Genomic DNA, 15,699 nt, shown 5'->3' on the forward strand with positions numbered 1-15,699 from the left:
TATTCATTGTTGTCATGATACGATCCAATATGGCCGCCTAGCAGCCATTTTGTTTGTGAATTTTCATGTCCAAAGCCATAACTCAGACATGCTTTAACAGATCTCATTCAAAGTTGGTATTAGGACAGTGTTCTATGACATACATGTGCATATCCATTTTCATTGTGATACGATCCAATATGGCTGCCTGGCAGCCATTTTGTTTGTGAATTTTCCATGTCCAAAGCCATAACTCAGACATGCTTGAACAGATCTCATTCAAAGTTGGTATTAGGACAGTGTTCTATGACATACATGTGCATATCCATTTTCCTCGTGATACGATCCAATATGGCTGCCTGGCAGCCATTTTGTTTTGTGAATTTTCCATGTCCAAAGCCATAACTCAGACTCCATTTTCATCGTGATATGATCCCCCATACCCAACCAATCCTTTATTGTTGGAGGCATATTCCATGTCCAACAAGCACACACAACATATCTAAGTCTGTTTGTTTTAGGTTCACAAATGTTGTTGCGTGATCAGAGTAGCGATAATTCCTTAAAACCCAATTATATCGGGGACTATGTCATTCTCAATGACTTGTATCTTAAAAAAGCAGTGAGTAAGAAGAATAATCAATAATACAATGTGCATAATAATATGCTAATTTGCATAACAATGCCAATTGATACACTGTAACATCTTTACTTTACATGCACCACATTTAAGTTGGGTCAGTTGTCATAGAAACAAAGTCCTAAGCATATAAAAGTTATAATGTCTTGACAAGTAAGTCTCTAATATTTATTCAGGCCCTAGGGGTCCTATATAGGGCCACCTATATAGGAAGTAAAGGGTTAAAAGTTTGGCAGACCATAGACCCTCCACCAACAGGATACGCAACTGCAGCATTTCCATTGAATCAAACTCTGTTTGCATACATTAACTTTAATTAATCCTGTTACTATAGCGGTAATGAAGACTTCCTGTCCGGGTGTAAAAACCTCACGACGCTACATAAATCGAATGTAAAATCTCGACCTTCCCAGTGAGCAGATAACGGCATTCATACCGTCGTACGCCATGTTTATAGGCAACACAAAACACTTTCCTTTCCACTAACAGGTTCCCATGCCACAATTGCATCGTTCGAGGATATATATCATGAAGCCATACAAAATCAAGTCAATGATAACGTACCATAATGATGAAAATATGTAATTTTCCAATACATAGACATGTTGATAGTGGCCGAACATATGTAACAAGTGTGACCGCGACTTTTGTGTGAGACATTTTTAAATCAATGCCTGCCTCTAGAATTTGAAGAATGATGTACAATTTTCTGAAACACATACATGTAGTCGAATGAACTGGTATGTCTGAATTTCATCATTTCTACAATGCCATGTATTTTTATGCCATTTTAATAGCCCTACATAACATATCGTTACATGTACTACACTCAAGAACATAAAAGATTTGAACTGTTCTACTCAAAGAAGATAAAAATGGGTTGCATTTCATTCAAAGATTAAAGTTGAGCACAAAGTTGAGCTCAAGTCAAAGTTGGAGTACTTCTCATTTTTTCCTTCTGTAAGGAAGGTTTTATATTATTACATGAATGTATGGTGAGTAACCAATCTGATTAAAATCCGATGTAGATGTCGGCTAATCGTTCATTGCTATTTTACCTTAAGTTTGTTATTTTGCTTGAATTGAACAACTTGGTACATGTTTACACTGATCGCTTCCTCTACATCTGAGATGGTGCCCATTCAAACAAATTTCTGCTCAGTGAAAGACACACAACCAATCAGGTTTCGTCTTACTTGTCATGGGCATACATGTACGCATTGAATATCAACAAACATCAACAAACATTGAATATCAATGATTCCATAAGTGATATGCAAATCAGGTGTAAAAATGTTCATTTTTGGTCAAAAAAATATCTCAAAAAGTACTTCGTCAATGAGTCTCGTCAAAACATTTTGACAAAATTGACCCTAGCAACCATGACCACGCCCTTAGCAACAACCAAATGGCAGTATATTTTGGTCAAATAACATCGGTAGGCAAGTGAGTAAACATTCAAAAAATGTATGCAAATATCCCTAGCAACCATGACCACGCCCATAGCAACAGCCAAACAGTGGTGTATTTCACAAAGATAACAACAGGGTTTAATAGACAATTGAATAAACATTCAAAAAATGTATGTAAATTTGCATAGCAACAAGACCACACCCATAGCAACAGCCAAATAATCACGTATTTTGCAAAGATAACAACAGGAATAGAAAGACAAATGAATAAACATTCAAAAAATGTATACAAATACCCTAGTAACCATGACCACACCCATGGCAACAGCCAAACGGTGGTGTATTTCACAAAGATAACAATGGGGTTTAATAGACAAATGAATAAACATTCAAAAAATGTATGCAAATACCCTAGTAACCATGACCACGCCCATAGCAACAGCCAAACGGTGGTGTATTTCACAAAGATAACAATGGGGTTTAATAGACAATTGAATAAACATTCAAAAAATGTATTTAGATTTGCCTAGCAACAAGACCATGCCCATAGCAACAGCCAAATGATAGCATTAATCGTAAAGATAGCAACATGGCTGGATAGGCAACTGGAGAGTTATTCAGCAAATGAACACCTATTGTTAGCATGGACTAGCATATGGATACACATTTAAAACTACAGTTGTGCTAGAACGCCATTGGCGGTATTTTTTAAAAACTGTACAGTTGTGCTACAACGCACTGTACAACATTTTACCCACAACTCTCTCTGATTTGTAGTGTTGGACATAATCTCCTTGAACTTGAAGTCAGACAAATCTCACCAGTGTATAGTGTTTTGTAAAAACATTTTTGCTATTTGGCAAGCGTAGAATTGCCACGGATGAGTTTCTGAATACCTATTTTCATCGGTTCTGGAATCAATGATTTATTATAGAAGGAGTAGCAATTTTAGGAATCTGTCAGCAGATTTTCTTGAAAGACATGCAGAATATTTGCAACGAAACCAAGGAAAATATATGCACCTGTTATGACTTTGCCAAAGATATAGATTTATTTGAATAGGTATGACAAAAGAAATTTACATACTAAAACTCATCATACACACTGACTACCCAAGTTATTGACACTTTGACATTATTCACAGCACATGCTTAATTTAGTTGTTAGTACATTTTTATACAAAATTTAGAACTTTATTTTTGATTCCTAAGAGTTCTTTTGCTACATATTAATTAAACTTAATTACTATGCTTAAAATGTTGAAAAGTATGGATTATTGAAGAAGTTATTAAATAAGGAACCTCCAAGCATACCAATCAGAGAAGTTGTGGGTAAAATCTTGTACAGTGCATTTGCCCAATTATGTTAATTAAGCTTATCCATGATGTCATATGTTAATTTTCAATTGCTTCTTAATATAGTGGGTGTTGTCCATATAATTTATCATATTTCAGCCAATGAGTGAATAGTATCCAGTGGAGATTGACATTGATTAATGCTGTCAAGTAGCAGATACCCTTATCAATGGTGCCTGCACAAACAACCGCCAGTCAGAGGTTGTATGTTTTCAGGAGGTGTGAATGAATGAATAGTGAACAGATATGTCCAAACTTTGTTCACACATTACAAAGACCTTTTGTCTATGACACTATCAAAAACTGTGTCCGGGATTTTTTGTTTTCATAACTCATTCTCATTCTGTGCCCAAAATACTTGACACCTTATAATAAATGATAATTGATATTCATTGTAGCTTGAAAAAAAAGACTAGTGATGCAAAAACCTGGCAAGCTGTTAACCCTTTCACCACCAACGGCCTCATGGGATTGTGTGTTGTCCACCAGCCCCCTCACTAACATAATGTGAGAGTGAGTGTGGTGTAATCAAACTGATATAAAAAATACTTAGAGTTGCTTATTTTTAAAAAATAAGGTATCATTTGAATGGAAAATAAATTTTCTAAATCATAGTAGCAAATACATACATTCAAATATCACACACATAACCGAAATATGGATTAATGTAATAAAATATTAATAAAACAAACAAAGGTTGTTTATTTATTGACATATCACAAATAAACAAAATATTTATATTACAAACAAAATTCAAAATACCAACATTTATGTTCCTACAAAACTTCTGTATACTGGTTAAATGGTCAAAATCGGCGAAAATTTGTCAGAAAATGTTATTTTTAGTCGTAATAAATTTGAACGAAAATAATTAACGGCTCACTAATCCGATTACAACGCAATAGTCAGCCCCGCACCGGCAATCAAAGGGACAAAAATATCTGAAGTCGTCGCCCCAATACCTTCTGAAAAATCAGTTTGTGTAATTATATATCATTATTTGACAGAACAACAAAACATTATCACCAAATTTATCCTCAAAATCAGTAAAAAATGCCCCCAAGTTGGTAGTTTACGAGTCCAAATCGGGACGCCAAAGTGACGCTTTTCGCCGACATGCTTACCCACGAAAGCAAATATGCAGTCGGGACTTTGAAGTTACGTTGCGATAATCTGATCCTTCCATATACTGTATCGAGTTCACTCAGCCATCTCCTTGTACAAAACATCGTATTCATAGTCAAAATTGAGTGGAAATTTCTACGAACAGCACCTTTATTTACATTGCAAACGATGTTAGGGGAGACATATTTTGCTTCGGCGTTGTTGAAATTTGAATTTTACATTGAAAAACTCGCGTAAAAAATCCGATCGGAAAATCGCCCATATCACGAGTAAGTTTCCCTCCACTGACCTCTACACACTGAGCTAATACAAATACAAGTCATTATTGAGCCGTAACAAAAAGAAATAAAACCAAAATAATCCACGATATAGCCCAAAATTACCCCCAGAACGTTAGCATGGGCGTCGGCACGGTCACAAGATTGCGTAAATTTGAACGACATTCAAAAATTCAACCGTAAACTGCCGTCGGCAGCTCACACGGCCTTAGCGGGAATTTGATGCTTACATACAAGTACAACGTGTTCCCATAGCTAAATACTTGTATTCAACGATGTATTTCAAGTCAAATTCTGTCGAAATATCCAAAGATAGTGACATAATTTATATCGTAGGCCATGTTATGAGAGCCGTTAATTACTTCCGCCATGTTGAAATTCGATTTCGTGAGCGAAAAACGCACAAAAAATTACGATCGCTCGTCATTTTGATCGTACTCCAGATACCGTTCACTGTCATGCTTTCAAAATGGCTGTGTAGATAAACAAGGCTAATACGCATGTGTGGAACTAGTTATTGCATCAAATTTTGCAGCAATAGCTGCCGTTAAACGGCTTAACGGCGAGGTAGGTGAATGAACTTTGGCGTTCCCGCAATAGCGGGAATTGGTGGGCGCCCTAGCGCGTTCCCGCAATAGCGGGAATTGGTGGTGAAAGGGTTAAGCTGACTGTCTGCTCTTGAACAATACAAGCGAACAAAAGAGTCTGTGTGACAATGGCCCCATTCCAGCAAAAATGAATGGGCCATTTTCAATTTCAATGGGCCATTCAGAAATTCTAATGGGCCCAAGTTAGCATTCATGATCCAACAATAAAGCGAAATAGTTAAAATGAAGTAACCATAATAAGTAAAGTAATATTTCTGCTTGTTATTGTTTGTACAGTAGGGAAGCATGTTCAAGTCGCGAACCGTAAGTCCGTACCGTATGAAGCCATGCAACCGTTATAAGCCTGACACGGCAGGGTTCGACACTGGAGTAAAAAAGTCACTATCTCACAGGACTAGTAAAATTGATAACGTAGTAGTCCTGCAAAAAATTTGGTGGTCCTGTCTTTAAGTGCTTTCACTTGTTCACTTGGGCTCTTCATCTCTCTTAGTATCTTAGTATTTGCTCTACTTCTAATTCACTTTTCCAAATCCAAACCCCATATTTATTTCAAACCCTGTGTTGTAATTGAACTGTCTATTTCTTTGTAGTTGTTTGTGCATCATCAACTCCTTACTGTAATTTTGTTCTCTTTTTTATGTTTTGGAGCTTCTTTTTTTTGCTTTCTGTGAGTAGTTTGTCTTAATTGGGGGGGGGGGGATAATAAGGTATGATGTGGTCTTATTTCTAGCTTAAATACTACATAACATTTCTGGTACACATTGATCTAACTATTGCATTTTTAAAAGACAAAAAATTACCTTCCCATAGAGCAAGTCTTTATAGTGTTGTCCTCAGTGCATATTAGAATGTATTTACAACATAAAAATAAATAAATTTGAAGGTTACCAGCAGTTAGAGTAAAATTTCGTTACTAATTACATGTACAAGTCACTTCGTCTATTTTCATGTCTATGTACTCCCGGGTTGACATAAACGTTAAACGTGATTACTAAGAAATGACAAAACCATTCGCAAAATAAAGTTCAGGATTTTAATTTTTCAAACTGAATATCAATATCCACTACACATTCAATAACTGGTTTCGTGTATTCAGAAATGTCCCCCAAAACACGAACACGGAACACGGAATCGTGTCAGTGTTACTAGCTAAGTTAGCAGTATGAATACCATGGTTTCATTGTAGGCTGTAAGTTGTACCGGTAAAAAATACGATCATCACATCATGTAGGAAGTACAAAAACATAGAACACGTTGTTTTCTTGCTGAATAAACTCACTGAAATAACAACACGGTCAAATTGCGTCTTCGATTTTGACAGCCACCATTGTTATGATTGAGCTTCATTCCGTTGAACGTGGCCGGGCGAACGCTGACATTCAATTTGTACAGCGTTTTTACAAAAGGAGCTCGTCAATAACATACCGAATAATTAACTCAGAAACGTAGTTTAAATACTAACTGATCTAAAAATTACTGTCTAGAAAGACTACGCATCCGTACATAAATACGAAATCATGCGACAAAGATTTCAACCTCACTAATTTACTTGTTACGGTGGACATCGCGACGGTAGTTTTCTGTGGTAGCGATTTGAGTTGTGTTGTCATCAAATTTCAAGGACAACTGTCTATGTTGTACACATAGATCATACATCACTGCCTAGTCTAGTTCCTATACCAGTCGACTGTTCTCTACGATCTCTAGCTCTGTGCATGTTGTGGAGATGAACGTAACGCGAACTGACAAGAATACAAGTACAATCATGGAGGCATCATAAATATTTGTTTCATTCAAATTTGAAAGTTGAAAAATCGTATTAAATTCTTTCCAGATTTCTCAAAAATCGTTTCCATATGTTTTGGCACTATCCAGCAATAATCCTCGTCATGTAAATGACATCGACTGACATCGTAGTCAAACATACGCACGAAGACAGAGCGGAGACCAAACAAGAGTCTGTACTCACCCTATCACGACATATGCATTTATGCTTTTGTTTTGAAATAGCTGGGGTGGTACTCGTACACATCGGAATAACTCGGAGAAGCACATGTTTGTGATTTTATTGACTGTTTTCTGAGATGGGACATTGGGTATGGAAATACAAGTTTAATCAATCATAAAACAGCCATAACAGATACTTTCAAAGAATTAGAACATGGAAGGAAAATAACGGGAACATCGATGACATTTCTACCAAACTCGAGATCGCACGTAGCTAGCTACCTAGTGTACAGTAAGTATGGAAGTGCAAAGCTTAGTCCGCTCTGACCCGTGCGATACTTGTGAAGTTAATTTTGAAGTTTTCACGATTATGTTGTCAAAACACGACCTACATGTAATCTGTAAAAAAAATTCTCATCTATCTAACGATTTTGGTGTGGTAACGATCGACCAAATGCCGACGCTTGTGTGTACGTGTGCAACTGTAATCTAGTACCTTGTACAAATGATACAAGTAAGTAAGTTTGTTCGTACCCAAGAATTTCAGTTTACAATTTCAATGATACAAATTGTCACTGTGTAATGTTTGGATCGTGTTAGAACAGGTCCCTCAAAATATAATTTTTCGGGTTATAATTTGTATGTATAAGTTTATAGAAATACGTGTTTCACCCAGACTGGGTGTCTGGCCGTACGTACGCACCGGAAAAAAACGTAGCAGAAACACTGCCACTAGACTTGAAAAAAAAATATATCAAGGGACTCTTCGGATTAGGCAAGAACTACATGTAACCAATATGTGTGAACAGCCACTAATATGATGAACTACTTGGGTCGGATTTACCAAATGCTCCTCCCAGATAAACAAACGTATTCCGTTGCACATGCGCAAACCTACTTCCGTAGCGTGGGCACATAGCCTGTTTGGACCTTGGCCTTTAAGCGATGGGTTGGCTCATGCATGCATTATATACTTTAATATATTCAATCTCTGCATGCAGGTAATGACAAACACATTTACGTCATTACTGTGTCTTATCAGTTTATGGTAATTGTGAGTTTGATGAGTGTGTAGATGTTGTCATTCACACATTTCAGTTAATGCATTAGTGGTTGTTTTTACAAGCCCCTCCTTAAGATGAATATGCATGCAAAATTAGCCATTGTCCTCTGCTTGTGCTTGTCGCTAATGCAGTTCTCTGATTGGCAGTTATTTATATCCTGAACTGCAGAGATGACATTTGCTAGACCTTGGATGTTCCATCCTCGATAGCGATGTTCGGTCGTGTGTCGTATTGTATCGGAAGAACATCCGAGGTCTAGCAGATAGACTAACAACTGTACATATATGCCTACTATTTTAGTACTGGTTACAGTTACATATAGGTAGACCTATTGAGAATACTTCAGCGAACTATTGTGCACAGTTAGACAAATTTGCTCCACCCAGTCAGAGGAATAACTAAGCAGGCATTTGCATATACCTGAACCCAATATAATATACAATATGATTATATTTTATAACAGCTTGGAGAATCAGTGCAGACGACAGAACTAAGCATGATGCACAGTTCTTTCAACTTAGGCCAGTCAGTGGTTTTATAACCGGTAAGTAAAACACAGCATTTTGTGGAATTCATTGCCCGAGAGAGGGCTATTGCATTTGGTTCCATCTGAATGTCAGCATATTGTGGAATTCATTGCCCTAGAGAGGGCCATTGCATTTGGGTCCATCATGGAAATTGACTTCAGTGTGACATACCTTGTGAAATTCTTGAGTGTTACACAAGGATGTCACCGTAAATGTGCTGTATAGAATCATAATATAGACGTCACATGTATCATGCTTACCATGAAGTATGTAAACTTTCCAGTGCGTATTAGCAATGAAACGAAGGTTTGAATTTTGTTTATATTTCACATTAGAGATGCCAATTTCAGTGAAAAATATGGTGGTATCATACAACATGTAGTACATGTACTGTATTGGGGGATGTGAAGTCGAGTGAGGATGAACGCCAGCAAGTTTTCCTGTATTGAGAATAGCAAAAATGACTTTTAACAACCTTTTTTAGCTCCGCTGGCAGCGAAAGCTGAAAGCGTAGCTTTAGGTATAGGTGGGTATTGAGGTATAGAGAGTAGAGTGAATCATAGGTGTCCGTCAAACTTTTATATTTTTACTATCTACTCCATAAGTGACAGTCGGAATTCTTCGATATTTGGTGTGCATGTTCCCTGGGGGGAGGCTATTCAGATTTGTTCATGCCAAGTTGATCTGTGCCATTTTCAATTTTTTATGATTTTTTTTCATAAAATGTCATTTTCATCAACTCCTTGAAAACCTCTTATTAGATTGCTTTGATATCTGGCGTGTTGATGCGCAGGGGGTAGCTTACTCAGATTTGTTAATTTCAAGTCAGCACATCCTCATTTTTATTTTTTATGATTTTTTTTTTGTAATTTGAAAAAAAAATGAATATGTTAATGAGCATAATGACCGACGCCATATTGGAAATCAGTCGACGAGACTTTAAGTAAACTGCCACTTTTCAAAAGACACTATTGACGTCAAACAAGCAATGTAATATGTGCTATAGTCATAATTCTACGCATTGGGCGCCCAAATGACAAGCGTTTGTTCGAAACAGGGTTGTAAACTTCAAATCCAATTCTGCATCCTTCTACATAATCAGCCAGTCCGCAACATCCTCATTTGCATACTCTATCCTGATTCGACCAGAAGCTGAAGGTGACCTCATTCGACCGAGCGATTTTCCACAGCAAGCATCTTGAGTATCAACACAGGACGTTCTTAGTACTCACTAAAATCACACTTCAGACCCACTATAAAAGTGTGATGTTTTCAGATAACATGTAACTTGTGGTTAATTCTATATTGTCGTGCAATTTGGAATGACAGTGAACCAGAATTCAGACAACTTGCGTAAGGAAGGGCATGCCAGGCATGCGGTTGAAGTTTAAATATGGCCGACAGGTCACATGTAAAGTTAAACGACATGAACGTGTCTTGCCTTTCCAAAATGCAAATATTTGGCAAGTAAAAATAATTAAAATAATTACAACTTTAATTTGGCTTCAGACTTTGCATTATGTTTTACGTATCTTTCCCCGTTTTACATGTAAATCCGAAAAGGTTCTCTCTCATCATGTCATCAGTGTCAGTGATCATACCGCGCGGGGGAGTCCTCGGGTGCACGAGTCTGTATTACCATGGATCCATGGTATTACTGACTTGACTCTAAACACCGGAGGGGGAGGGACAATTGTCAGAATCGAGTCCCGAATTCCTCCGTATGCAAGCAGGACTACGTGCGGGGCTGCTTTGAGTACGAGCGAAGTGAGGCATGTTGAGGTATTTTGTTGAGAATTATAAATATTGCGAAATGTCAAGTACAAGGTTTAAATACAATGGAATGATGAAAAAAATGGCAGAGTCTGCTGACAGGCGCCGGTAACAAAAAACACTGTGAATTAAAATATCAGACGATGTACATGTATGTATTAATCGCCGACAATCCACCCGTATGCACGAGGGACTAACCCGGAAGCAAGTCGTTGTCAGCCATACGTTACAGTGGTAACATCGTCCGAGAAATCGCTGCGTTCAGAGTGTCATTATTCACAGAATTGTTGTTTTCGAGTGAAAACCCGTCTTGAATTGTATAACTCTAACAAATGAAGACATGTCAAGTTATATTTTGAAAGTTGTATCGCTAGTTTGAGACGATTTTCTCACGTACTATAGTACTATCGAGGCTTACTTGGAAGTAGTAGGACCTTCCTGTTCATCGGGAAGTTTAGCCAGTCCGATAATTCTTTTTGGTTTAGTTTACAACACTTTTGATCACGCAGATTTTGTTGTTGTGATGAAAAGAAATTAAAAAAAGATCATTTCAACCATTTCGTTGTGTTTTCTTTGTGAAAGGTAACCGAACATGAACGAGTGTTACCACTGTAACGTATGGCTGAGAATGACTCTCTTCCGGGTACTTGAGATTGTCGCCGTACGGAAACTAAGATGGCGATTAATACATTTCTTCCCTATATATATCTACCACAACTAGAACAAGTTGAATGTTGTTGACTTTGTAAATTTGTTAGAAAATTGAAATTCAAATTGCCTCAAAATTATTTTAGATCCCTAGTTTATTTCATTCTTCATTAAAATTTTCCAGGGTTACAGCTGTAAGACACTGGAATTACTTATAGCCAACCTCAAAATCCTCTTTTTTTCTTTTTCTTGTGTGCATTTCCCAGTCATTTTTTTCTGAGATTTTGTGCAATTTTTCATAACAGTAGATTTTTGTTATAAAATGGTGACTATGGTATAAAAGTACAATACATTACCAACTTCTGTGTAAAATGTGTTTTATAGTGAGACATCATATGAAACCACTAACCACTTTATTGCATCGCTAAAACAAAACTGCATAGTGACTCGAAGAGCTGAAGACCTGAACCACTTCTACATGTCACCAAAATAAAAAATTAAATTAAAAAAAAAACAGCGGAGCTATTCTGACCGATAGGTCGCTTGTTGTCAACTAACCTTTACCTACAGTACAGCCCAAACGCAGCTTTCTGAATAGCTAACCCTGCGCTAGCGACAGGCTAACCCAGTGCTAACGCTACATTCACAATGGAGAGTGTTAATGCAGTGGCACAACACAAAAGACTTCAGGAGCTAACGCAACTCTTGAAAATCGTCTATTGTTCATATGCTATTGTTGACCTCATTAATAATAATAACACATTCAGCCACCAGTCTACCGTAATCAACACAGGTAAACTCTCCACAATATATGAGTTCACTATCCTTCCAATTCTGAAAAGAATTGACTCGAGAAAAAGGATGTACAAATGAAAATGAAAATGTAAATTGGGATTGAAATCAACATTGGTACATGCAAAATATACCACCAAGAATTACCGACTAACCATGGGTTGTTACGTACGTCACAGAAATTTGTTTTGTTTTTTTTGAATTGACAAACCCTGGGTTGCTAGTTATTATCGAGATTCTGTAAACTTTGTGTTGTTAAATTTCATAGGTGTATGTTGACCGACGTTGGTAATTGCCTTTCGTCAAAAAGCAATAGTTAGTCCCCGCCGGACGAAGTCCGGGACGGGGACTTATGGATTGGGTTCTGTCCGTCCGTTCGCAGCCGTTTCTTGGAGATGCCTGGATCGATTTTTTTCAAACTTGGTACAGGGGCAACATACAATGGCATACATATGCATGTCAATTTGTTTCATGATACGATCCAATATGGCCGCCTAGCATCCATTTTGTTTGCAAATTTTCCCTGTCTAAAGCCATAACTCAGACATGCTTGAACAGATCTCATTCAAAGTTGGTATTAGGACAGTGTTCTATGACATACAATGTACATGTGCATATCATTTTCGTCGTGATACAATCCCCCATACCCGACCCATCCTTTATTGTTGTAGGCGTGTTCCATGTCCAACAAGCAGACACAACATATCTAAGTCTGTTTGATTTAGGTTCACAAGTGTTGTTGCGTGATCAGAGTGATAATTCCTTAAAACCCAATCATAGCGGGGACTATGTCATTCTCAATGACTTGTTTTAGTTATTTTGGAGAGATTTGTACATTTATTTACTTGAAACACCTGAAAGCCGTCAAGGTCAATGCTCTTCGCCATCATTGTGCAGTGCCTGTTTTAATAACTGAGTGTCAATATGCAGAAAGGAGTGAATAAAACCACAGAAACAGCGTGAAGATACTATTAAAAGTACGAGGACTGGTAAATACAATTTCGGGTTGAAAGAATGTGGTGCAGTGCTTGTTTTAATAACTGAGTGTCAATATGCAGAAAGGAGTGAATAAAACCACAGAAACAGCGTGAAGATACTATTAAAAGTACGAGGACTGGTAAATACAGTTTCCCGTTGAAAAAATGTTTTGCAGAGATAATAAAATGTTTTTTATTAGTCTTATTCAGATACATTTTGTAACTGTGTATTTTAGTATAGTTCTGTCATACTGTTCCATGAATACACATCGACATCGTTGCTTGTACGATCCAGTTTAACCAAATTTAGTGATCCCTCCTTGAACAGCGGACATTCATTTTTTCCCTGTTGTTGTGATCCATTTTCATGAACACAGGACAATCACTTTCCCCTTTAAAACTGTCAAATAACATTGTGTACGATTGGGTCATTACACAGTCCATAGTGTGAAGAAATTGTTACGATACTGTTATTCAGGGTAAGCTGAAATAGAAAAGTAAAATCACGTTTTATTACTAACAGAGAGACATTAGTCGGGAAAGCTGCATCTATTCTAGCTGGACCTGTGTAATTTCTTAATTTCTTAATATTCTTAAATTTGATTAACCCCAATTCTAATGTCTCGCCAGGCTGTGCCGGATCACTGGGCAGGGCTCGAAATTAACGCCGACCCTGTAACATGTACAAAATCGCCAGCTACTGTAAGGCCGTCATAAAAAACTCTTGTGAGAAAAAGCAAAAGAGACCAATCAAAAAATATCCCCCAGGACTTCGACGGTTTTTGATCCTTGCTGTTCAGCTAAGTACAATAAGTCTGGGCGGCAAGTAGACTACTGATTTAGTTTTAGGTTGTGACAGCACTAGCGCACTGTTGCGAGTGTTGGTAACAAAACAGACAATGCACATAAATGTACACAAAATGTATCAACTTTGATATCACATGCATCAAGTTTGGAGTGCAGACAACCATTGTGTTGTGTTGTGTTGTGTTGTGTTGTGTTGTGTTGAAAATAGTTTATTTGCAAAATGAGTCAAAACATTTTTTTTTCTCACATTTCTTTCTTATTTTTATTTTTATTCAGGAAACACACTCAGCTATTTTTTCTTTCATTTTTGCTAATAATAAGGTTTTTTAGTTATAATAGAAAAGTTATAATAATCATTCATAACAAAATAATACCACTCACCTTGCTGACGACGACGTGTCTATTGTCTACTTCATGAATACTGTTCTTATCAGTGCGCCATTGCTTTGTTTTGCGTTGGCGCAAGGTAGCGCCGGTCAATGGGGTCAATTAACACATTGCAAGGCCTTCATGGCCCAGCTATAGTGCCGATCAATGGGGCGATTAACACCTACAAGGCCTTCGTGGCCCAGGGTTAGCACCGGGCTAACGTAAGGCTAGCAAAGTCGGAAAGCTGCGTTTGGGCTGTACTGTAGTACTTCAAAAAATCACAAATGTAGGGCCAAAGTACTTACATAATAATGATAATATAAATGTGGATGTGTGTGTGTGTAAACAACTTAAAGTCAAAACCACTGGACCGATTGCCATGATATTTGATTGGTGTATTACCTTTAGTGACTAGTTTGGAACTTGTTAAAATCAAAATGATTTCACCACCAGTGTGTGATTTGGGTCAAAAAAACACTACTGAGCAGATTAGGCTGGAATTTGGTTGGAACGTTCTTATTAAGAATTGACGTGATGATCCTATCAGTGATATGCAAATTAGGGCTAAAATAGTAAAAATATAAAGTTCCAACACTACTAAGGGGCAACTTCAAAATCAAAAACATTGTAATTACGCGTCCTAACAAGTAAAAACAAGTAGCTATGAGTAGTTACTATGTACTATGGTGAATATTCATAAGTCTTGACACATATTCATGAACCTTTAGCTTGTAGTCAATAAAAAGTAAACACCTATTAACCGTTATTGATGAGTCCAAACAACGATCATTTACACAGTCTTCCTCATCCTATTATGCAAAAAAATGAAACACAAGACTTTCTTTCCTGTACAAGTCACTTTCACACATACTTTTTAGCACAACTGAACTGAGGTTCAGTAGTGCTATAGGGATCGCCCGGCGTCTGTCTGTCTGTCTGTCTGTGTGTGTGTGTGTGGATGTGTGTGTGTGTGTGTGTGTGTGTAAACAACTTAAAAGTCAAAAACCGCTGAACCGATTGCCATGATATTTAGTGGGTCCATTACCTTGGGTGTCTAGTTGGGAAATTGTTCAAATCAAAATGATCGCATCACAGGTGTGTGATTTGGGTCAAAAAATGTGATTTTTGGTCAAAAAACTTAAACTCAGAAACTACTGGGCAGATTGGTGCAACATTTTGTGGGAACATTGTTAAGGCGGTGTAAAGTAAGATTTGTTCATGACATGATGATTCCTTCAGTGATATGCAAATTAGGGCTAAAAATGTGTCTTTTTGGTTAAAAATCTATAATTCCAAAACTACTGATCAGATTGGGCTGAAATTTAATGGGAATGCATCTAGGGATGTATGGATGAAAAAATATTAAGCATACAATGATTCCATGAGTGATATGCAAAT

The 15,699-nt window shown here is 37.2% G+C and overlaps 1 protein-coding gene across 1 annotated transcript in view; it reads left to right on the plus strand.

Annotated features, from left to right (window-relative positions):
- The window catches only part of LOC144432808 (intersectin-1-like), a 305,852-nt gene that overhangs the window by 18,394 nt on the left and 271,759 nt on the right, over window positions 1–15,699 (plus strand). Inside the window, exon 3 of the mRNA XM_078121087.1 lies at window positions 8,872–8,952. Coding sequence (XP_077977213.1) covers window positions 8,872–8,952 — 81 coding nt within the window. The remainder of the gene's footprint in view (window positions 1–8,871; window positions 8,953–15,699) is intronic.

This window comes from Glandiceps talaboti, chromosome 3 (assembly GCF_964340395.1).
Source record: "Glandiceps talaboti chromosome 3, keGlaTala1.1, whole genome shotgun sequence".
In the NCBI taxonomy this organism is placed as follows: Eukaryota; Metazoa; Hemichordata; class Enteropneusta; family Spengelidae; genus Glandiceps; species Glandiceps talaboti.